Consider the following 26,800-nt stretch of genomic DNA (forward strand, 5'->3'; position numbering starts at 1 on the left):
AAGAATTGATCGTTTGTCGTATCAGTCTGTACAACTCGTTGACACAATTTGACAATTCTCTCTCTCTCTCTCTCTCTCTCTCTTTCTAATTCTTTACTCGCAAATTATGTAGCGTGTCAATCGCGTAACGAGACTATTGTGATTGCGATCTATGCGGGTAAGCTGTTCACGAAATGCACGCCGTGGGAACACGCGACTTGTCTATTGAATGACCGTATAAAATAATAACAATAATAATAATAATAATAATTATCATTGAACATTAATCAAAATAGAATGCCGGTCTGTCGATCTCTTTCTGTCGTTTTTAAATCGTTCCAAAATAAAGCCACCTATTACAATTCTATTTTGTTCTATTACGTTAGAATACGAATAGTACGAATAAAAAAGATAGATGCTTTGAAATATTTTTTTTTTTAGTAGGCAACATTTTTACGAACAATCACCAATATGATGTAAAAAGAAAAAAAAAATAATAATAATATAACCTACCTTTACTTGATGAACTTCTGTGTCTTCTACGCCTTAATCGACAATCATTCGACCTGTTCCTTCTGTCATCGGCATGAACGATACCATCAACTGCATCCGTTGGTATTGGTGGTGCCATAACGCTAGGTTCTACTAGGACTTCAACTGTTTGAGTAGGTCTTCTTCCGGAACAATGATTTCGATCTTTTCCAAGAAAAGTACCGACAGAGTGTCTTCTTTGACCTGATGCCGCTGATCCCGGTGACGGCAAGGTTGATGACAAATTATAGTACCTGTAACCAATGAAAAATTATACTTGCTTTATAATAGTTGACTTGTTGGTTTCACAAATCACGTAGGTAATCTTAACCCTTTCGCTACTACGAGCGACTATAGTCGCTCTCCATGTGATGCCACTCAGGTACTACGGGCGACTATAGTCGCTTTCCATGTGATGCCGCTCAGGTACTATGGGCGACTATAGTCGCTCCCGCTAAAGATGTCGCGTAATTGTATATATGATAAGCGCCTGCAGTTGCTATGCACAGAGTATCTCACTCTAAACATGCCGCATGAGTCTTTCGTTTTGCATCATTTGTTTTTTACGGGCTTCAATAATAAACCAAATGCCTCGATCATAAGTCTTACGACACCGGCTCGAACGTTGCGTGCACCGTGCACTGTTTCGGTGTAGCGCGCCGTACTGCGGGAGTACCTCGGCGGAGATCCGTCCCGTAGCGAAAGGGTTAATATATATATAAATTACGTGTCACGTTGTTTGTCTGCAATGGACTCCTAAACTACTGAACCGATTTTAATCAAATTTTGCACACTGTGTGCAGTCTCATTCAACTTGAAAGATAGGATAGTTTATATCTCTATTTATAATCGCAATTGACTTAAAGACGTGTGCATCGGACTGATTGTGAGCCACAGCAACGCGAGGTGGGGCACCCTTAGTATATTATATATATATTACCGTGAAATAACAAAATTGGAGAATGTCAAGATACAAATGGTTGAATGTTAATTCATCTCAAATACGTCGATGAAACACGAAATGTTTCAGTACATTCTGATACATTAATATTTCAGACATTATACAGTAACAATCTAGACATTCTTCAATTTCAACCTTTCACGGTAACATATATATATAAAATTATGTAGTAAAACTTTAGAAATTGATTGAAAAAGAAAGCGATATAAACAATAATTCCTTTATATGATATTAATAAAAATAGAGAAAATATTTGACTAACTTTGCATCATCAACACCAAGAAATACTTCTTCCGCGGAATCTTCATCGTCATCGTCTTCTTGGTCGTTGGCATCACCGGAAAGTCCACAGTAAACCATATCGTTTGAAAGAAGTTCACTAGCGGATTTGAGGACTCGTCTATTACGAGCAGGACGACGTCTGTCGTTCTCGGAGTGTGAATGTGATCTGTGATTAGATTTTGATTATTATGTCATTGATATCATAAAATTATAATTACAAGATATGGAATTTGTTTAATAAATAATATAACATATGTGATGTATAATACTATTGAGATTACGAGTGTTTTTATATAACAAATATATAATTATAATTTATAATCATTTTCAATTAATTTGGAAAGAAATACGTATAGGTAATTAGAATTAAATAGATTTTTACCTGTGAGGTAAATAAGTTGGTGCAACATCCGAGGGTCTAGGATCACCTTTGAGAAATTGTTGAGTCCTTTCGTGATCATTTGCACTAACAGATCTAAATAAATTTCTAAAGCTTCTTCTTTGATTAAACGGACCGGATGTGGCACCGTTTCCAACGCTTCTGGACAACATGGGTACCCTTTCTTCAGTTGGCGTTGACGGCGTAGATCCACTGGATCCACTTATTCGATGACTAGATGATTCCTGATGATTTGTTGAAGTACTAGCTGTCGAAGCTGATGTCACACTGGTTGAAGACGTGGCACCCATTTTGCAGGTAGCTCGACGTCGAAATAAACCCGTCAAGCCAGGGTGTCTGTGACGGTGCGTGTGATTCGTCGATGAGGATGGACAAATTGACGATGGTGTCGTCGTCGTCGTGCCCGTCGACGACGTTGACACCGACAACGAGAAATACGAGGGGTTGTCTGTAAACATACGGACAACCAACGTTCCGATGATCTAATTGATAAATCGATAAACAACTATTCGATTTTCTTCGATATCTTGTTGATCGAACACACTGATGTTAATTGTAACTTTAATGTTCCTATATATCTTTTCAATATTAATTATTATTTTAATTTGAATTTGTTAGAAATATTTTTGTAAATATTTCAATGTTTTTCTGCTTTAAATTGACTATTTGTTTAATTACGAAGACAAATTATCATTTTGATCGTTATTATTTATAAAAATATTATTATATTTCGATATTTGTCTTAATTACTTAAGAATCAATAAATAAAAAGTTCGATTATTAGAATATTATGTGTAACACAAGGAACGAAGATGATTCAAGTCTTATCGTTCATCCTAAATGGATAAAGTCAGGTGTGTATACATTTTCTAAATTTCACCTAGATCGTTTAGAAATAATTGAACTAATTTGACGCTTGATTAACTAGCAAATACAAATAAAAGTAATCTTCATTGATTTCTTGATTTTCTTTCAATGCTCCAATGAGATTATCGAATTCCATTGATACGTGATCCGGTTAAATTATTGGAATTTTAAAGAATCCATTAACAAGATTTAATTATAAGACTTCACTGATACCACTTTAGCATTCACGATTTGTCCGATTGAAATTTTATCATTTCATGTTACAAAAAGATTCAACAAAAAATTGTTCATTCTTCAGAATACAAATGACATATATATATATATATATGAGAAAAGAATTATTTTTAATTAATCACACACTGTACTCTCTCTAGATTATGGTGAATACTGTATAGTTCTTTCTTTTAAATATTACAACCGGAATACCATAGAAATAATTCACCGAACATAGAGTGTATTATAGTGACTGCACGAGGGTCCACCTGGGACTGTTCTGATAGCAGTGCATGGTGTCCACTGTCTATGGGACGCTATGGACGAAGTGAAGAAAATGAGTATAGTGGGGAGGGATGGACCGGACGCTGTGTACGTTAAGTCCCCACTCTACCCCACTACCCTGCTTCGTTAGTATCCCTCCAGGAACGTATACTCGGTTGCACCGGAAATGCACCTCCGCCAATACGATCCACGCGCTGTTACTCCTTGAAGATAAATCGACTTTGTAAGGGAAACGATGAGAAGGAGAATGAGCAGAAAAAGGAGTAGGGAAGGGAGAGGAGGAGGGAGAGGGAGAGGGAGGGGGAAGGGTTCAGGAGAAACCCCAAGAATTTTTACCACATCTTCCTACTCTACCCCTTCTTACAGTTTTTTTCTTTTCTTTTTTTTTTTTTTTTGCTTTTTATATATTCACTTAGGAGCTAAATTTACGATGTAATTTTTTTTGCAACTCATTTCTGCCATTACTGTTAGTGTCGTGATTAAGATTTAACATGTACATAATTTTGTTTCCTTGTAAAGATGGTTATCGTAATTAGCACAATTAGTATATAAATAATTTGATAAGAAATAAGATTTGAAAAAAAAATTGATAATTTAAACGTGCTGCTGTTAATGTTTCAACGTAACATGACATTACAATTTTTAAATAAGTATATGTCGTGGATATTTATTCATCTTATTTATTTATTTTTTTTTTTTTTTTTTTAAAGGATTCGAGTCATTTCTTTATTAAGGCCGGTGATACATATAAAATAAAAAAAAAGCGAATTTCTTTTTTTTTCATAAATAGTTAGTTTACCATCTTAACACATTAAAGGCAGGGGGGGGGGTTGATCTTGACGAAAGTATGCTAGGTAACGCGGCGACCGCCCATACATACTAAATACAAATGTAAAGTGGCGCATTAATTGCGCAATGTGGTTGCAAACCGTACTAATACAACTTCCGCCTTTAAGCTACAGTCGAGATAAATCGTAGTACTACGACTCCCGCCTTTAATGTGTTAAAAATATGCGTGTAAATTTTTAGAATGAAATTCGCATTATTTATCGATTAAAAATTCATTTAAGTGCACCGCCTCAACTCGACTTTTTTCAAAGTGTGCTGAAAGATAACTCAAAAAGATTTCAACCGATTCTTATGAAAATTAGCAAACATTTTTCTTATAGTATTAGCTTCTAGTTGAATTTTTAAAATGCCACAAGAATTTTCAATAATTGCCATTTTTGACCCAAAAACTGTTTATAAAAAAGGGTCAAAAATCAGACTTTTTTTGTCTGAGTCGTGCCAATTTACAATTTTTTGACTTTTTAGTTTTTCCTTAGTTCAACTAGAAGATACATGTTTTATGAACATGCTCCGACCCTTTTTTTAATTTTAGATTGCTAAAAATCACCATAATTGATTCTTATATTTTAATATGTAATGAATAAACGTGCTGAGTTTCAAAATGATTCATTTATTTCTTCCACTTTAAATAAGCCTCTGTAAAACGGTCAAAATTTAGGCGTTTAAAAACGTTGTTGTAAAATTATTTTCCTCTCCTATAATATTATATTATTTTTCTCAAGATAATTTATGTATATTTGATTTTGTGAGAAAATATTTCTGAAATAATAATATTGAGAATATTTTTGTTCTTTTACATTAATTCTTTTTATTAAGATAGTGATAAATCAAAATTACGAAAAAAAAAACTCGATAACGATGAAGTCAATGTAATACTCGATAAATATTTTAATGCATTGAATATCCAACGTTTTATTATTATAAACAACGTAGTATAAAAACCCGTGTTATATGTAAATAAAACTATTCGTAATAACTTTTACACGTTGCATAGGTGTCTAATATATTTGTGTGTTACGTAGTACATTTTATAGTTTCAACATTTATTTTAAAAATAAATTTATTGTTGTTATTATTTCAAAATAAACTAACAAAAAATATCATTTTTTTATATATACCAAAATTGATATCATATTTTAATTAATACACATAATTTTGTGTGTAAAACTAACTCAAAAACCCACATAACATAAAAATTTTCTCAAACATTTCTTGAAAAGTTTGAAATCTTTCAAAAAGGGTTTCTAAAAAAATCTTTCTACAAGATGAAAATGTCCGCGTTCAGAAACTGATAAAATAATTGCCATTTTTGACCCAAAAACCGTTAAAAAAAGGGTTAAAAATCAGACTTTTTTATCTGAGTCGCGCCAATTTACGATTTTTTGACTTTTTAGTTTTTCCTTAGTTCAGCTAGAAGATACATGTCTTATGAACACGCTCCGACCCTTTTTTTAATTTTAAATTGCTAAAAATCACCATGATTGATTCTTATATTTTAATATGTAATGAATAAACATGCTGAGTTTCAAAACGATTCATTTATTTTTTCTATTTTAAATAAGCCTCTGAAAAAACGGTCAAAATTTAGGCGTTTACATGTTTCGCCGGCCTTAACACCTTTTCATACTATTCAATCTTTTCAACTATCAAAGAGGTCGCATCTTTTTAAAGTCAACAGCACATGATTTTTGTTTTTTTTTTCTTTTTCTTTTTCAAAAGGGTCACTCAACCATTTTAATGACGTAAAAAAAAACCTAGTAACCCAACACGACTAAACCGTTAACTCGTAGTTAATATGAACGATATTTTTTTAAAAAAAGAAACACACAAAAAAAAAAAAAGAAAATACACAAATGAAATAATCGTCGAATGTTGTTTAATATTAAGCGAATTGATTATTTATCATATGTTAAAATATGTATCCTTTTTGAATCTTACAGTTGAGTTTAAAGATTGCATAGAGTCCCATAAAGAATTTTGTGTAGAAGATTAGAATTACGTGGGGTGACTAGAAATAAAGAAACGAGAACGGTATCGTCGTACGTCTTAGGATTATGAATTGTCATCGAATGGTAGGGATTTTTATAAGAAGAAAAAAAATATATATAAACGTTCACGAGAAAGAGAGAAAGAGAGAGAGAGAGAGAGAGAGAGAGAGAGAGAGAAGCATTGAGTAAAAAGGCAACGTTCGAATAGATCGAATTACTTTCATCATTTTTTAGAATTTTTTTTTTTTTTTTCTTTTCCTTGCCATGAAAAGTACGCGGATTTTTCTATAATCTTCTTTTCACTTTCTTTTATTCTTCATCTTTTTTCTTTTTTTTTTTTTTTTTTATTAGCTCTCCCCCCCTCAATTTCTTTCTTAAGAAGAGTCGCACGTTGAAAATTAGAAATCTCATGGAATAGAAAAAGGGTCGTGTTACTGGTACCTTCAAAAGGGCCGCCTTTTTCATGAGAAGAACGAAGAAGAAACCACGGCTGGCTTTTGATTAGCCTAACGCGTACCCTTTTTCTGCTGCTTGGGTTACTACTACTCTCTTCGTTTTTCTCAGAACTCGACGATATTGATTAAAAATCTGTTGACGTATAAGATAAGTTTCCTCTGATAGTAACGATATTAATCAAAATGAAATAAATGACATTTTTTTTCGATAATTTTGTTGAATATGAAAAGAAAAACGTGTAATATCAAAAATACAATTGTCTATAAACTTATTAAAGATGAACGTTTTCATTAATGCATTGAATTAAATTACAAAGTTTTTTTTTATAATATGTAAGCATGTTTCAAACATTGATGTATTTTTTTTTATTAATCATTGTTCATTTTTTTCTGTATTTATTTAATTTGCAATGTATGTAAGCATGTTTCAAACATTGATGTATTTTTGTTATTAATTATTGTTCATTTTTTTTCTATATTTATTTAATTTGCAACGTATGTAAGCATGCATGGAGACTAGACAAGGAGCACAAACTCCATGTATACAAATGAGATATAAAAATAAGAGGGCGCCTGTGTTCGCCTTGTACTAAAATGGAAGGGGAATAAGGCGGTAGTTTAAACAAAAATTATAATACGAAACAAAGGGTAATCATTTAGATTGTTCAAATATAAATAATTGAAATTAAATAAATAATTATTTAATAATCGTAAAAATATGAGTAAATAGTAATAGTAATAATAATAATAAATTTAGATTAAATCCTAATCATTTAGAAAAAAAAATAGTGTTAAATATAAATTTTATTGATAATAAAAATCAGTTAGATAAAAGTAATGGTTATTGTATTTTTTCAATAATTATTTACAATACAAAGTTAAAGATATAAGTAAAATACTAATACTAATAGTTAATTGCGCACACCCTGCCCATTTTTATATTTATCATTTTTTATTAATCTTATTTTTATTATTTTATTTTTCTTATTATTTTTTGTTTACATACAAGTATTAGGGTTAAGAACTATTTGCTCACTTCACGTATCGGTTTGTTACTATATTCAAAACAGTACAAAGGATTATTATTAGCGACCCTAGTGGTGAAACAAGAAAACTTAAACATACGATTTGCGTGGACATATTTTGGCAATTAATACGTTTGAGTTTGTGCTCCTTGTCAAGTCTCCATGCAAACATGTTTCAAACATTAATATATTTTTGTTATTAATCATTGTTCATTATTTTTATGTATTTATTTAATTTGCAATGTATGTAAGCATGTTTCAAACATTAATATATTTTTGTCATTAATCATTGTTCATTTTTTTCTGTATTTATTTAATTTGCAACGTATGTAAGCATGTTTCAAACATTGATAAATTTTTGGTTTTTATCATTGTTCATTTTTTTCTATATTTATTTAATTTGCAACATATGTAAGCATGCATGGAGACTAAACAAGGAGCACAAACTCCATGTATACAAATGAGATATAAAAATAAGAGGGCGCCTGTGTTCGCCTTGTACCAAAATGGAAGGGGAATAAGGCGGCAGTTTAAACAAAAATTATAATACGAAACAAAGGGTAATCATTTAGATTGTTCAAATATAAATAATTGAAATTAAATAAATAATTATTTAATAATCGTAAAAATATGAGTAAATAGTAATAGTAATAATAATAATAAATTTAGATTAAATCCTAACCATTTAGAAAAAAAAATAGTGTTAAATATAAATTTTATTGATAATAAAAATCAGTTAGATAAAAATAATGGTTATTGTATTTTTTTCAATAATTATTTACAATACAAAGTTAAAGATATAAGTAAAATACTAATACTAATAGTTAATTGCGCACACCCTGCCCATTTTTATATTTATCATTTTTTATTAATCTTATTTTTAATATTTTATTTTTCTTATTATTTTTTGTTTACATACAAGTATTAGGGTTAAGAACTATTTGCTCACTTCACGTATCGGTATGTTACTATATTCAAAACAGTACAAAGGATTATTATTAGCGACCCTAGTGGTGAAACAAGAAAACTTAAAACTTACGATTTGCGTGGATATATTTTGACAATTAATACGTTTGAGTTTGTGCTCCTTGTCAAGTCTCCATGCAAACATGTTTCAAACATTATTATATTTTTGTTATTAATCATTGTTCATTTTTTTCTGTATTTATTTAATTTGTAACGTATGTAAGCATGTTTCAAACATTGATATATTTCTGTTATTAATCATTGTTCATTATTTTTCTGTATTTATTTAATTTGTAACGTATGTAAGCATGTTTCAAACATTGATATACTTTTTTTTTATTAATCATTGTTAATTTTTTTCCTGCATTTATTTGATTTCTAACAAAACATAGACACAACGTTCTATGAAAACTCAAATCAACACAATTACTCTGTAAAAATTAACTGAAAAAAATTAGTATTTGTTTTTGTTTTTTTTTTTTTTTCGTAAGATAAACAACGTGAACAAACAAAAATGTTCAATGAGTCTTACAAAATTTTATTTTGAACAGGCATATGTATCTGTGAATGGATTCTGTTAAAAAGAAAAGGAATTTTTATCTACGTTCATTTAGAAATTTATCTCTTCCTCGAATTTCTCATTTAAATAGAAAGAGATAGAGATATATGTGAGAAACAGTGAAAAAGCTAGTGAGAGAGAGAGAGAGAGGTGTAAAAAAGGGACAGATTGATGGTACGGAATACGCGGTAGTTGCATATGTTGAGAACGTGATTATGCGTAAATTACGTGACTCTAATCTGTAATCTACACAACTGGGGTTTGGTCCAGGTTAGACTGTAAAATGCCATACTCACCGACTGCCATGATGACCTCCTATCCTCTTCGACCAATCCTGGACCACCTTTGTTGAAATCCTGTATCAGCAATGCAATAAAAACATTGAAACACTTTTGGAATTTCTTCGTCGTATGAGAAACTAGGATTAAAGTTAAATTTATGATATTTTGGTATATATTAAATGGATTGGTATATATATAGGTATTGTATCCTATAATAGGTATAGGTATAGGTAATATATATAGGTATAGGTAATATATATAAGTATAGGTATCCTATAATATAGGATTGGTAATATATATTTGGTATATATTAAAAAGATAAATTTGAAATCAATTTACGTAAATATGATAAAAATTGCAAAATATCTTGTATCGATATTTTATTCTAATAATTCAATGTGAAATATATAAAAAATATTTAAATGTTTTAGTTGTTTATCATTGTTCAATGATTTCACGAAAATTAATTCTTTGAAAATGAAAAGGGATGAACATAAATTTACACCCTTTTGTAAAATTATTCAATTACTAACTTAAAACTAATATATATATAATTACAATTCCTTTTTTTTTTAAATTATTTTAAATATTGTTTTGAATAAAAAAGATATAAAGTAAGATTGTTTCATTTTATTTTTCATTTGAATAGAACAAAAGGAAACGGATCGCGAAAGATAATGTTAATGAACGCGATTTAATTTAATGATAAATTGCAACGAAGTAAATTACAATGAAAATGAACGAATTTAAAACTATGTTAATAATGAATTAACGATGGTTAGTTACTTGCATCTCATTATAAAATTCGCTCAGTTCACGATTTGATTGAGTAATAATGTGAATACGTACAATGTAATTAATTAAATTGAATCTAAAACGATTTTCATGACGATTTTAAAGCAACAGACTGGTTGGCTGGCTGGCTGGCTGGCTCGTCAAATTTATATCCAATTAAATTAATAATTTAAACGTAATGAAATGTATTTTACATGTAGAACTTATAACAGTGTTTTCTATGATGTTACTTATGTTGTTCTAAAATTGTATTTATTTATTTTTGCCCTGACATTAATTGATTTTTTTGATCATCTATTCTTCTAAGATTTCTGAAATGTTTGTAAAAGAAAAATAGATTGATGAAGTAATTTAAAATTAGAATTCAATAAATTGTTATTTAAACAATTTGGAAAATTTTATTAATGTTTTTTAGGCTTTTTAGAATATTATTTTATAGTTTAATATAATGAATATTATAATAACGAAATAAGCTATTAAATAATATATAAGGTCACTATGGAATATATGGTCACTATGGAATATATGGTCTAGTTGGTTGTATTAAGGATCACATTAGGTTTTGTCAAGGTTTTTTTTTAAATTTATTTCTTTTTCTAAAAAAACCTTAACGCAACCCTGAAAAAGATTAATGTCTTTCTTCTCAAACAAACTCTTCAAACCTAGTCATATGTATTAAACTGACCAACCTTGGATATTCTATAAAATGCCCAGATTCTTTATATTGACTTTAATATATTATTTAATTATTTTGATAATTATTTTAGTATTTAGACTTTTATTTATTCGTGAAATGTTTTTTATGACAGTTAATTTTTAGCTGTAGATGTTATTAAGATCAACAAAATAAAAAATATTAAAATAAAGTTAGACCACCCGAGAAAATATTTTATGTAAGGTAAGTCGAGGGAATATGCTACAGCTGAGGAAAAAATCAATTTAAAAAGTACATAAATAAATTCAATGAAACTTAAATACATGGATTTAATAAACGTTGCCTCTATTCATTATATGGTCTAAATATTTATTTAAATATTAATTAATAACAATAAATTAGTGCGTGTTGAAAGTTGCATATTCCCCACATGTAGGGGTAATATGCCACTTACTCAAAAAAGAACTTCATTTCATATAAATATCACAAATAACTCGTAATTTAATACTTTTACAGTATAACAAATATAATTTTGATTAACTACATTAATAATTATAATAAATAGCTTCAAAAAAACGAGATAACAATAATAAATTTGACCAATTTTATGATTTACATACAGGACAAGTTTCACTTTCACAACAAGTTTCGTACATCCATTTTTCACATTTGCCACATTGCACCCAATCGCATTTCGGTCCTTTTTTACTATAAAAACTTATGTGGCTCACAGGACAAAAGTCTCCACTGGCATATTATCCCAACTCATTTTGTGGCATTTTGCCCCGAATGCACAAAAAAAATGTTAAAGTAAAAAAATAAGAAAGAGTCTTACTTGTTACGTTTTAAAATCAGTGCCGTTATGAAATATTATTAATTCTACACAATATACAAAAATTCGTTTTAAGAAAATCGTATAAATATGATAGAAAATAAACATTAAAATTAGAGAAAATTGTAGATTCTCAGCAAATTAATTCAACTGTGTCTAGAAAGCAACTGAAAACTACGTCGGTATACTGTAGTATTTACTCAGTATGGTCAGCTTTACATAATAAACATCTCAATTTTGCTCCTATCGATATTTTAATATATATAAATAACGTGTCACGTTGTTTGTCCGCAATGGATTCTTAAACTACTAAACCGATTTTAATAAAATTTTACACACTGTGTGCAGTCTCATCCAACTTGAAAGATAGGATAGTTCATAATCTCAATTTATAATCGCAATATTATTTGTTTATTAACAAAGAGTCATGTTTATCTCTGTTAGTTCGATAAGATTCTAACAGATGGCGGTATAAGGTAATTCGTTGATTTAAAGATGCGTGTTATCGGACTGATTGTGAGCTACAGCACCCCTAGTATACTTATAATTATAGGAGATATAGCAAAGTGGCATATTCCTCCGACTCACCTTATATATGTATATATTTAATATTTTAATTTAAAAGTAAAAATAATTATTGAAACATAAGAAGATTCACGATAACGATTTCAAATAAAAATAAAAAGTGAATGTTTTTTTGAATGAACGAAACATTAATAAAATAAAATAGTTGTATTTTCCAAAGGAATAAATTCGTTTGTAAAATTGACGATAAATTGGATTCATTGAAAAGATAGAAAATAAAATATAAAATATTTCAATCATTGATTGTCTGTCCATCATGTTTTGTGACAAAAGTATTAAAAAGCACAGATTTATTTGATAAAAAAAATAAAAAAAACTAAAAAAACAATTCGTTGGATAACACGTTAACACATTAGTACACACGCTTTGCAAGATTACGAATAAAAGAGAACATTGGTAAATAAAGAATTGCGTCATTGATCTTTAAAAGACGATTGAAGTGATCGAATTAATGTATGTTTACTTTTTTCTTTGAGATTTTAAATACTCGGTTACAATTATAATTACAGTTACAGTTCGGTCGTCCTAGTGTAAACATGTCGAGTACTATTCGTGTCACTTTGAAAGAAATATTTTTTAGAAGGTAAAATATATTTTAAGTATTAATATTTCAACAATTTTTTATTAATTATTAATTATTATTGTTAGTTCACTAAATTCACATCATTTTTTCTCAACTTTTTTTTATATCAAATTGAAAATGAACATTCGTGAAGAAGCAATTTATTTTCTAAATTTTCTGCTTTAAATTTTTATAAATTAATATAATTTAAATAAATATTATATATATATATATTTTTTATATTATCATTATATTAATATAATATATTTTTTTAATTTTAATTATGTTTATAATTAATATAATTATTATTTATTAATAATATAAAAAATAAATAAAATATTAATATATAATTTATGTTAATATAATTAATATAAATAATAATAATAAAATATAATATATTAAAATTAATTAATTTTTTTTAATTATAATATAAATTTATATATTTATAATATAATAATTTATTATAATATAATATATAAAATATAATATATTAATATATAATTATTATTAATATATAATATAATAAATAAATATATTAATACATTAATTTAATATAAATAATAATATAATACATATATTTTATTATATTAATGTAATTATATATATATATAATATATATATTTATTATTATAAAAATATATATATTATAAAAATATATTTAATATTTTTATATTATATATATTTTTTATTTTATATTATATATATTTTATATTATATATATTATATATATTATATTATATATATTTAATATGTTTAATATTATAAAAATATATATATAATAATATATATATATGTAAATTATTTATATGATTTTTCATCAATGAATTATTATTTATCACTGAATTCTATTAAAATAATTTTGCTGAATAAAAAACAAACATTATAACACAATAATAATTATTAAATATTCTTATTATAAAATGTCATTGGATTTGACAAAGAAAAATGATGAGATATTTAAACGAATCATGTATTAGTTTGATCAAGAGAAAGTGTACGAATATCGAGGTAGTTTCATTCATCTAGCAGAAAATATACGAGAATATTATATTTAGCTCGCTAGTATGCAGATGGAGATAGATAGATAGAGAGATAGAATGAGATAGAAAGAGAGAGAGAATGAGAGAGAGAGAGAGAGAGAGAGAGAGATAGGACACGAGAGACGCGTGTCGCACGAGAGTATCTCATGGTTACGTGAAAATATGAAAGAGAAAGAGAGAGAGAGAGAGAGAGAGAGAGAAAGAGAGGATGAAAGGGTAAAATCGAGCACGGAGAGTGGTTCATTCATGTTTTATGAACGATATTGGTGTTGCAAATCGTTGTCACGCCACGTTCGTTCGTTCTTTGGTTCGTTGCGATCGCAGCTGCATTTCCTCTTCCGTTGCACTCGTCATTGATCTTTCAGTATTTCGCGCACACTCTACGTCATCGTAATACCTTTAGTCCAGATATCTGGGTTAATTAATGTGATCCTCGTTTCTATGTAATTGAAAAGAAAAGAAAAGAAAAGAAAAAAGAAGACAAAGAATGATAAAAGTAATTACGAACTTTTATATTTTCCAATTTTTTTTGTTTTTTTTTTTTTGTTCATAGTGAAAACTTCTTTAGAATTGAAGTTGATTTTTCATTGAAATTTTTTTTTTTTTTTGAAAAATTGTTAAACTTGTCATTTTTTCTAACATTTAATTTTAATCGTTACAATTTCATGAGTTATGCGATAACGAATGTATTCGCACAGGCTTGTGTGTGTGATATAAATCATTATTTTATTTTTTTTTTTTTTTGGATGACAAGAGGAAAAATTATTTCGTACGTTTGTCATGAAATTTTTCTCGAAAAAAAAAAAAAAGAACTAACTTATTTTTAATCACAAATACCACGAATAGGATCTTAAAGAATATTATTTTTGTCCGATAAAAATATTTGTTTTTATTTTTTGTTTGTTTTCTCACAAGCAATAACGTTCTCTCAAATTTCTTTTTTTTCACAATTTTTCTTTGCATCTTCGAGTAAGTCAAATTTCATCCATGAGAATCCTAAAATTCGTTCGTCCATTAAGAATCACTTAAAACGTTGTAACTTGATGGATCGCGAAAATCTGTCCGGTTTCGTGTGAAATAAGTAAGATATATAACGCGATAAATCACGCGTATATCACTCGTAAATTTTCTCATTTCAAGAATGATATCGTAGGGTTAAAAGATACCTGACTTTTTAAAGATCTATTAAAACCTTGAATAAATTCTCGCTGTTTTTTACAAAATAAAAACTTTATTTAAAATATAAAGAACAAAAACGTTTTATTGAAAGTATTGTCCATCACTAGAGACCACTTTCTCCCATCGATCTGGCAGTATATGAATTCCGCGTTGGAAAAACGACATGTCTTTTGAGGTTATCCAAGAATCGACCCATTTTTTAGCTTCTTCGTAAGAATGAAAACGCTGCTCAGCTAAGCCATGTGCCATTGAACGGAATAGGTGAAAATCGGAAGAAGCTATGTCAGGTGAATACAGCGGGTGGGGTAGAACTTCTCATCGAAACGTTTCCAGGTAGGTTGTCACTGGTTTTGCAACTTGAGGCCGGGCGTTGTCATGTAACAAAATCACTTTGTCGTGTCTCTTCTCGTATTTCGGCCGTTTTTCTTTTAGGGCTCGACTCAAACGCATCAATTGAAGTCGATAGCGATCCCCCGTGATAGTCTCATTCGGTTTGAGCAGCTCATAATAAATTACACCCTGCTGATCCCACCAAATACAGAGAGGAAGCTTCGAACCATGGATATTTGGTTTTGCGGACGATGTTGATGCATGGCCAGGCTTACCCTATGATTTTCTACGCTTTGGATTATCATAGTGTATCCATTTTTCATCGCTAGTCACGATACGGTGCAAAAAAACCTTTTCTTTTCTGCCGTTGAAGCAGTAGTTCACACGTGACAAGACGCCAAAAAGCATGTCTCTTGGCTTCAATTTATATGGCAACCAATGTCCTTGCTTCTGGATCATTCCTAACATTTTTAAACGTTTTGAAACAGTTGACTCATCAACTTGTAATGTTTTTCCAAGTTCTGCTAGCGTCTGAGATCAGTCTTCATCGAGTAACTCCTCCAATTCTCTGTCTTGAAATTTTTTTGGTGCTCCAAAACGTTCTTTATCCTCAAGTTCAAAATCATTATTTTTGAAGCGTCGAAAGCAGTCTCTGTATGTCGTATCCGACAGAGCATTGTCACCATAAGTCTCAACAAAAATTCTATGTGCTTCAGCTGCCGATTTCTTTTGAATAAAGTAGTGCAATAAAATTCCCCGCAAATATACTTTAGTTGGTACAAAAGTAGACATTTTTAAAATTCTTAAAAAATTATTTTGTTTACACTAAAGTGAACTATCATACACTGAAATTTCAGATTAGATACAGTACTTCCTTGCAAGTGCGTTACCATTCGAAATTTCAAGCACGGAGTACTGCTATTGCCATCTTTGATGAAACAGCGAGAACTTATTTAAGGTCCTAATATGTATATTAAACGTGTTCCGATTTTTGTTCGTTAATCGCAAACATTCGAAGAGAGAGAGAAAGAGAGAAGAGAATTTTCAACGCGCGATAAAAACATTGAAATTTTCGATAATAAATGAGCAGTAAAAAATCAAACTCCAATTGAAGGGGGGTATCAGAGAATCCCCCCCCCCCAGATTAGTGAATAATCGAGAACTATACTATATTTTACGAACGACACTTACGTTGCGAATAATAATTTTCGTTAGTGCAGCTGCGCCATGACGTTTCCTGTTGCGTGCGCCCTATCGTGTTGTTAATCTTTGTGCTCGTAACCTATGAGCGTTACAAATCAAAACTCCGCTGTACGGATTTAAACGTCATGTCACTAACTTATCTAGTAGTGATAGGAAGGAAGGAAGAAAGAAAAGAAAAAAAAAAATAGAAAAAGAAAAGGAACAAAAAAATAAAAGGTTCCATTAGCGGACACGGACATTGATTTCTTTTGTTGGTATATATATATATGTATATGTATATATATTTATTATTGTTTCTATTCTTATTTTTTTAATTTTTTTTTTTTTTTACTAAGTAGAATCAAGATGGAATTCATGTTTACGCGAGCGTATAAGATAATTAAGAGAATGAATAATTACTGAATCGTATCTGTAGAATAAAATGAAAAAGGACAGAGGAGGAAAAATTACTGGAGATGTAATTAATAGATCAAGAAAGAAAGAATGAATGAATGAATGAATGAATGAATCGTCATGAGATTTTTATCAGTTTTGATTTTGAGTAAATTAAGATCGTAGATAAACGTTAGTGCGTGCAACTGTTAACGAAAGTTCTTTGAATAATTGCTTAAGTTAAAAAGAAAAATTACTATTGAAATCTGACAAACTCGTTCGGTTCTAACAAGGGGAGTAAGGGGAGGTAAAATGGAATATAATTAGCATCGTACAAAGTTCACTCTTAGTTAGTTCGGTTGAGCAGTCAGTTGAGTTGTTCGATGTTCGTTCATTCGTTACAGTATTCTTCTTTATCGTTTGACTTTCTTTGCTCGAATTATTATAGAAATATTCTCCATAATGTTCTTCTTTGATAAGTATGCTACAATTTGTGACAGTTGCTATCAAATACAATTTCAAATCAGGTCATTTAATTTGTTTCTCAACTATCAATTTTAATGAAATATTTCTTCTATTTTTTTTTCTTTTTTTAAATTGTAACAGTGAGATCTCATACATCGTTTTATTAGATTAACTCTATCATTGATTTTAACATAACGTATTACGAATTACGAATTTCATGAGCAAAACTCAAATATTTTCCATAATGTTCTTCTTTGATACGCATGCTACAACTTGTGACAGTTGTTATCAAATACAATTTCAAATCAGGTCATTTAAGGGACCATCTCAGTGTAAAATTTAAAAAAAAATCGATTTTTTTTGGGTCTTATCTTGAAGTACATATAGTTGTACGTGTTCTGTACAATTTTCAAATTTCAATTCGAATTATTACAGTCGCTACAACCTTTTTTGGAAAAAGAGATTGGAGCGTAAATTGACACGCGCTAAACTTTAAACGCGTTTTTCTCAAAATGCCCTTTTTACAAACGGTGTCACCTCTCAGAGGGAGAGTTTTCAAGCTATCGACTTGAAATTTTTACAGAATTTTTTTTACTTTATTCTTTATGTCCCTATGGAAGCTTTTTTTTTTTAATTCTTCCTATTTTTTCACACGAAAAACTGTTGAAAAACAGGGGCTAAATTTCGTACTTTTTCTTCAAACCGTCGCCATTTTGTCAAATTTCAAAAAAATAACCTCCATAGGGACATAGCGGCTTTCCTACAGATTAATGATCAATTTGATTTTTTTCTTTGAGATGCAAACTGCGATCACAATCGTTGACACCGATTGTCCCCATTTTTGTTACTCACTTTTTCAAATAATTATTAACAATAAGTAAAAATAAATAAAAACGAATGAAAAAAATATTTTTGTATTGTTAACACGTTAAGCGCCACGCCGAATTTGCGTGCCTTTCCGTTCAGGCCACAGTTAGCCGTCAGGCGGGCTCTGCCGGGCCGCTCGCCGATAGGCGAGCCAGAGTATAAACAAATGTCGGGTAACGTAATCCGGCCGGGGCTTGCCTTCGTATGTTTACCTCTCCACTTGTAGATAAGATGCACTCGAGAGCCTGACATTTTCAAATCGCAATAAATACTTTGTATATACTTTGTTTATATCCGTATAGTCCCTTCTCCGTCGTAGTAGAGAAAAACCCGAAAAGCGAGGCCTAATAACGCCCAAACGCGTAAGATATCCTCAGTTGCATAGATATCCTTGAAGCATTGACCAAACTAAAACCGATATCGCATAATTTAAATGTTCAGTCTCACAAGTATGCAAAGACGGACACACGCGCCGCGATAGAAGAACGAAAAGTCTGCCGTCGGTCCCTAGGGACCGACGTGGCCTGAACGGAAAGTCTAGCGTCGGTCCCTAGGGACCGACGTGGCGCTTAACGTGTTAAAGAGTGGTCTTATTCGAGGAAAAAAAACATCCCGATCCCCTCCTGCTATCCATCCGAAAAAAAATCACGAAAATTGACATTTTTTTGGGCCGGTTACACTGAGATGGTCCCTTAATTTGTTTCTCAACTATTAATTTCAATGAAATGTTTTTTCTTTTTTTTTTTTTTAAATTGTAACAGTGTGATCTCATAAATCGTTTTATTAGATTTATTCTCACTGATGTTATCATAACGTATTACGAAATTCATGAGTAAAACTCGTATAAATCGATAATACTGAATCCTTTTATCAAGGGATTCCCCACATTTCACTTAACGATTTTTCATTGGTTGAATTTCGTTTTTCCACGAATCGAATTCGCCATCGAGTCAGCGAGTCATGAGAGTTTGCGTCTTGCAATTCTCGTTGCTGCAACGAGCACGCGTACTATTTTCGTACGCACTCTAAACGAAGAAGAGAGAAAGAGAGAGAGAGAGAGAGAGAGAGAGAGAGAGAGTTAAAGTGATGTACGCGTTTTACGAAGGAAAAAAAGAGAAAGAAAGAAAAAGAAGAGGAAGAAGATGAAGAAGAAGAAGAGAGAAAAGGGTGAGGGGGTGGAGTAGAAGGAGGAGGAGGAGGTGGAGATGGGTGTAGGTTATCGTTCCCATGAAAGCTCCACTCTTTGATTTACTCTCCCTGTCCAAACGAATCAGCTGATGCGATGAATCACGGTGAATAGCTGCGCGAATTAACACGTATATACTATCTGTGTATTAACTCGATTCACCGTCGAGAAATATTTGCACGAGGAATCTCTACGTGTATACGTGTGTGTGGGTGTGGGTGTATATACATGTGTGTTTTTAAAAAAGATCTCTCTCTCTTTCTCTCTCTCTTTATCTCTTGATTTATTTTATTTCTTTTTTTTTTTTTAACTTCTATTTGTTATCATATCTTTTATCGAGATTTTTGAGGTTGCAGAACGAAGACAAAACAACACCAGTTACACTTGGACGTGTCTTGAATTAATTTAGAAAATGAATTTACTCGACTGCGTCCTTGCATCGAGATAACGGATTAGATAGAGAGAGAAAGAGAGAGAGAGAGAGAGAGAGAGAGAGAGAGATGGCAGACTAAATAAAAAATTAATAAAAAAAAAAAACAACTAAATTCTTTCCCATTCGTATGTCGTTGACCTCGTCAACGTAACATGTAAAAAGAGATGAAAATAAAATAAAATCAAAAAAAGAAAATACAAGTACTAGAAGATCGATCAAAGACGTAATACGCCTTTCCCGTGTATTAATTAATCTTAATTATTATGGAAGAAAATCATTAGAGCTATATCTTATGTTTATGATAGGTATTGATTATAGTTGTTTTTTTTTTTTTATTAAAGGAAAGAAAGAAACGTGATACAGCTGGCATAACGATTGGTCACCGATCGTTTGCCCTTTTCTATTAATGGAACTTCCGATCGTAGGTTTCAACTAAGAGAACTAATTCGCGTTGATCTCAACCGCTGCACCTGCAAAACCGAATTTCCGGTGTAGCACGTGCCCTCGTACTCCTAGGCTTGTACTACTGCTAGCATACTTCACGCCCACAATTCCCCCCCCCCCTCACTCTCTCTCTCTCTCTCTCTCCTTCTCTCTCTCTCTCTCTTTCTAGATCGAGATACGTGCCACACGGATCGTTAACTTCTACGTCGGCCGCGTAAATTAAAGTAAATTTCTGATTTATGCACACTGATAACGGATTTAACGTCCATCTGGGTACCTTAAGTACCTATGTATAAGGACAACCATGAAAAAGGGTCTCAAAAGAATAACTGACAAGGTTTTAACTATCGTTGTTCTCTTTTTCTTTTCATTCCTTTCTTTTTTATATTTCTTTCTTTTATTTCTCTTATATTTCTTTTACGTTACCAATGTCAGAAAAAAATGGATTTAATCGAATATTGCTACGTTATTTATTATTTATTAATTTATTAGAAAATCAAAGGTTTATATTTCGATACGTTTTTTTAATATTACATTCGGTATGATATTTGTTTCATATTTTTAATCAATTTTATTGTATGCTTTGTTAAATGTTATTATTTTGTATTCCATCAATATAGTTAATATTATCTAATTTATTTCTGTGATTTGATTTCCGGTTTTATCTGGGATATCTATGAAAGTGTATATCTTAATACGATCAATACAATATTAAATTATTCCCCATGGAAATTCTATAGAATCTCAATTATTCATTGTTTCATACCAATATTGTATTTCGAAATTATTAATAAGAATTAATGATAAAATGTATTAACAGTTTTTATAAATAGCTTGTGAAAGAATTATTTGAAAACTTAATATTCATTTAAATACGATTTTATAAAAATGCGAAATCTTTATATATATATTTCTTCTGTGCACGTTTTTGTAATTAAACTCCTCCTAAACAGCTGGACTGATTTTAATGAAATTTGTGTGTGTGTCTTCAGGTGCATTCGATAATGGTTTAACGTTACAATTTGGTCCCATTTAAATTGTTTATTTAATTAAATTTTTATTTATAAATTAATATGCGAAAAGTTTATGGGTTGAAGTTAGTCGATAATCGAAGTTATTCGATTCCAGTTTGTAAATCATGTGCTAATTAAAATATTACATTAAGATCTAATTAGTGTTTGAAGAGTTTTGAAGTGTGCATAAAAAAGCTCTAAATTTTGCAAATTTAGTGCAGAATTGAAGTGAGTATTTTATATAATTTTCTATTAAATTTACACGTGCGTAAAAAATTAAATTCTTTATATGTCATGAACTCCTCCTAGACGGCTGGACCGATTTTAAAAGTTTATAGGTTGAAGTTAGTCGATATTTTTTGTTGATATTATACTTTTCGATATATTCGATTTATTTCTCTTATCGTTTTCTTCGTGTTATTATTGTGTTACAAAAAATCATGTGCTAATTGAAATATTACATTATGATCTAATTAGTGTTTGAAGAAGTTACTCAATTGGCACTGTTGTCAAGATTTAGAAAATCCGTGCTTTTCTCACGGTCAATTATATGTTGCGTGTTCCAGGGTTGGAAAACCATCGAATTTGTTTGTGTATACTCCTGAAGGATCAACCAAAAATATTGTACATCCAATGGCATTACGATAAATTAAATTTTTGTTTCAACTTTTTCAACTTTTATTAAAATAAGTTTAAGTGAATAATAATTAGACTTCATTGAACAGTTTAAAATTTTATTAAATGAACGTATCAATCTGATTCTAAAGAAGTTTTCATGTCAAAAAAGCCACAGCAACGCGTGGCTGGGGCACCCCTAGTTTTATATCATTTCTTTCTTTGATTTGATTTCTGGTTTTATCTGGGATATCTATAAAAGTGGTATATCTTAATACGATCAAAACAATATTAAATCATGCCCTATGGAAATTCTATAGAATCTCAATTATTCATTGTTTCATTCCAATATTGTATTTCGAAATTATTAATTCGAATGAATAATAAAATGTATTATATTAACAGTTTTCATAAATAGCTTGTGAAAGAATTATTTGAAAATTTTATATTCATTTAAATACGATTTTATAAAAATGCGAAATCTTTATATATATATATATTTCTTCTGTGCACGTTTTTGTAATTAAACTCCTCCTAAACGGCTGGACTGATTTTAATGAAATTTTTGTGTGTGTCTTCAGGTGGATTCGATAATGGTTTAGCGTTACAATTGGGATATCTATGAAAGTGGTATATCTTAATACGATCAAAACAATATTAAATCATTCCCTATGGAAATTCTATATAATCTCAATTATTCATTGTTTCATACCAATAATGTATTTCGAAATTATTAATCCGAATTAATGATAAAATGTATTATATTAACAGTTTTCATAAATAGCTTGTGAAAGAATTATTTGAAAATTTTATATTCATTTATAAAAATATGATTTTATAAAAATGCGAAATAAATAATATAAAATCATTATAATTATTTATTTGTATAATAATATTTTCTATAGAGAAATAAACCTTTTTTTTTCTTCCTCAAAATGACGAATTAACAATAATCAACGTTTAAATGATAAAAATCGGACAAGTATAAAATTGAAATTGAATTTTTCTTCGATCCTGAGCCAAGGATGATTTATTTTTTGCTTAAACATATTCAACACATATTTTTACAAGCATTGTTCGAGTCTTACGTAACAAAAGCATTTGCGCTTATGGCACCGTTTATCGTGGCATGATTTGGATGTCTATATATGCTCGATTAAACGTTCGTCCCGACCTTCTTACGATTTACTTGTCTTACTTTCGTATCCCGTTCGTTTCAATAGTGCGTCGTTGTCGTCGTCACTGACAAATTTATTCAATTAATTTTTCTATTATCGATTAGTTACCTTTTTTTTCTTATATCTTCTTGTTTTAACGAGCTCTTAAGCTCCATGCGACAAACAAACAAAAATAATTGATACCACATGAACGTGACTGATGCTTGATAAGGTAACCAGGAAATAAAATTGCTATGCGCACGTGTCAATCCTTCTTAATATTTTTCAGTTCGAATACCTTTATTCTTTTTTTTTTTTTATTTTTATCTTTATCACTTATTTATTATTCCAAGCATGAAATGCACGAATGATACAATTTATTGGCATAGAAATTCTTTTAACGTTATTTCTTATTTTCAAATGCTATTCTTATTTGTTAGCGAATAAATTATCGATTTACTATTTAATTAATTTAAAAAATAATTTTTTTTTTTTATAGAAGTTTTCTTAGTAGCACAAAATATTGAAAAATATTGATTGATTGAATACATGTGTATTTAATATTTAAAAAGAGATTCAATGTCTTTACACATGTATTCAATATTTTTTTTAATATTTTGACCTTTACTACTTAGGGTTGTTTCGTAATTAAATATATAAAATTAAATAATGTCAATGTTATTTTTCCTATTTCTTTATTTTTATTTTTATCGCAGCTGTTGGATTTTTGTCGATGTTCGGAAGCTCGAATGGCGCCAGTTAGGAATGCAATAGGCGTGAAGAAAAAATAAGAAACGGAAAAGGGGAAAAAAAAAACGTTTGAAGAAAAGTTGACGAACCAAAAGTTAAGGAATAGAATTGGGTTTGGGTTCGAAAGCTATGCGATGTTTGAAGAAGCAGAAGAAGAAGCAGAAGAAGAAGAAGAAGAAGAAGAAGAAGAGTGGAACGATTTCACGTCGTCGTGTCGTATGAAACACGAAAGACGCACAACTCCTCGCGTCTGCTCAGATTCGGCTGTCAGGTTCGATCTATTAATATACGCGGTGAGCTGCCTGCCTAATTCCTAATGGAATATTCGTACAGATTCCTCAACATGGGCAATCCTAAAAATATTCGGCCCTGCTGGAACGCTAAACGTGGAAAGTAAACGTTGTTCTCTCTCTCTCTCTCTTTCTTTTTCTTTTTTATCGTCCCTCCCTTATTTACTTTCTACTTTCTTCTTATTTTTCATCTATTATTACAGATTATTATTATCCAATATTATCTAATTTATTGTAATTATAATTAATTATTCAAATCGTATTATATTTTGTATTTTGTTCAATATACAAATTAACAAATTAGAATTATGCAATATACAATAAATTATTAATGTGTTTTTTATTTTTTGTATTATTGATACTATAAATTCGTCTATTTATTTTATTTAGTGTACCACATAGTAGCATTTGTAATTTTTCACGAAGTCTTCTTCAAAAATATAAAAAAAATTGTATTAAAAAAAAAAATGATCTGTAATACTATTGGTAGAAACGTCTAAAGATGTTAAGAATATTCGTGAAAAATAAAAATCTTGAAATTTGTGTTGAAAAATCAGCAGGAGGGCCGAACTTTGATCCGATTTGTGTTAAAGCACCGTCCTTCGTAGAATTCGTTTATTCCTTGAAAACGTCTAACAAATTATTATTTTAAGCACTGACTAACGATTTGTTTTCACTCGCGCATCTCTTAAGAATCTCACGAGGGAATCGTTCTCGCATCGACAATCATTACGTCGTCGTCGTCGTCGTCGTCGTCGTCGTTTTCCACCTTGAAATCAAAATTCTACGTGTCGCTCAAAAGAATTTCAAGAATTTATTTGATCAACGTGTCATTTTGAAATTCTACCACACTTTTAAAAGGATTACAATTATTTTTCAAAATAATAATTGGTATTATTTTTTCTTTAATCGTTTGTTAATGGAATTATTGTTGAAAAAGATTGTGCATTTGGATGAAAGAAGAAGAACAATCGATATTTACTGTTTAAACGATTAACGATCGTCAAACTCGATTGTAATCTACGACGCATATCTTGCTTACGATTTGTTCTCTAAATATTCAAGATAATAATAACCACCACAAGTTAGCCAGTTATAACATTTAATAGACTACACTTGTATTCTTTACTAAAGTATACGATAATATGATAATATTAATTATTATAATTATTTCAATAAGATCTCTTAATATTTCATGCATCACAATTATCTAACAAAACGATCGATCTATCAATTTTATAATTCGATCGAAAGATTAATTAAAATAACATTTCAAATGAACTTTATTCGAACTAACAACACGTCGTAAGAGAAAAACAGTTCAACTTGTTTCTGGCAGTTGTTCCAAAAATTCAATTCAATTTACAGAATATAATAATCCTTCTCACCTTTTAATGTTCACCTGTCAACGTCTCGATCATTATCTGTGTATCCTTTAATTTTCTAATTGTTTTTGTTTTCTTTCTTAATTTTTTTATTTTTTTTATTTTATTCTCAACACATACACAATTTCCACCTGTGTCTCTTTTCTAACTTTTTATTAATCCCAGTTGAGTTTCAAATCAAAGTTGATTTATCGAGTTGAATGAACAACACAAATGAACGTTTCTTAATACGTTATTATTCGATTAAGTGGTGTTGTTTGTCTTCAGGGTCGTCGTTTTGAAAGTCGACGTTGAAGGAAAAACGGCACTGCACGCAAAAGCACGGCACAACACTTCACGGAATACTGACAGTCGGGCCAGAAGAAGAAGAGGAAGACTCGAACGTGGCCATGTGACCGTCGTCCGTGTTCGTGCTCTCCTTCTCTTATTCTTCTCTCATTTTCTTTCTCTCCTTTTATCCCTCTCTCTCTCTCTCTCTCTCTTTCTCTCTTTTTATTTCTTTTCCTTTCCATCTGTATTTCTCTCCCTTACTCTCTCTCTCTCTCTCATACACAAATATACATACATACATAGAAACACACAGATAGGTACATGTAAATACATACACGTACATATCACTGCCACCACCCACGCATCTGGCAACTTACGAAGAAACGCCCATCTAAGCCACTATACGCACAGCAACGTTATTTCGAGATAAATAAGGACGGAACGAGACCTTACCGAGACCGTTTGGCTCTACGAAAGAGAGAAAGAGAGAGAGATAAAGAGGGGTACGCATCGAGACGTGAAGTTTCGACAAGTAAAGAAGGGGAAGATAAAAAAGGGTAAAAGCTTCTATAAAAGGAAGATTCTCTGATGGTTTATACGATTACGAAATAGATTAAACGTAAGTAGTATGTTCGATAATCAAGGCCATATCTAATATTACGGTTTACTTTTTATTTTTATATCTTTTTAAATGGAATTATTTTCGTTGTTTACTTTCATTTTTTTTTTTT

The 26,800-nt window shown here is 30.0% G+C and overlaps 1 protein-coding gene across 2 annotated transcripts in view; it reads right to left on the minus strand.

Annotated features, from left to right (window-relative positions):
* stumps (DBB domain-containing protein stumps) overlaps window positions 1–26,079 on the minus strand; it is an 83,384-nt gene extending 57,305 nt beyond the window's left edge. For both annotated transcript variants that reach the window (XM_089174527.1, XM_089174526.1), the window contains exons 1-5: window positions 25,803–26,079; window positions 9,657–9,716; window positions 2,136–2,601; window positions 1,734–1,919; window positions 493–764 (exon numbers count right to left, since the gene is read on the minus strand). In XM_089174527.1, coding sequence (XP_089030653.1) covers window positions 493–764; window positions 1,734–1,919; window positions 2,136–2,601; window positions 9,657–9,666 — 934 coding nt within the window. In that variant the 5' untranslated portion in view covers window positions 9,667–9,716; window positions 25,803–26,079. The remainder of the gene's footprint in view (window positions 1–492; window positions 765–1,733; window positions 1,920–2,135; window positions 2,602–9,656; window positions 9,717–25,802) is intronic.
* Between the last annotated feature and the right edge of the window lie 721 nt (window positions 26,080–26,800).

The sequence above is a fragment of the Polistes dominula genome, unplaced genomic scaffold (assembly GCF_049000335.1).
Source record: "Polistes dominula isolate Pdom_NZ unplaced genomic scaffold, Pdom_raw_medaka contig_68, whole genome shotgun sequence".
NCBI classification, from domain to species: domain Eukaryota; kingdom Metazoa; phylum Arthropoda; class Insecta; order Hymenoptera; family Vespidae; genus Polistes; species Polistes dominula.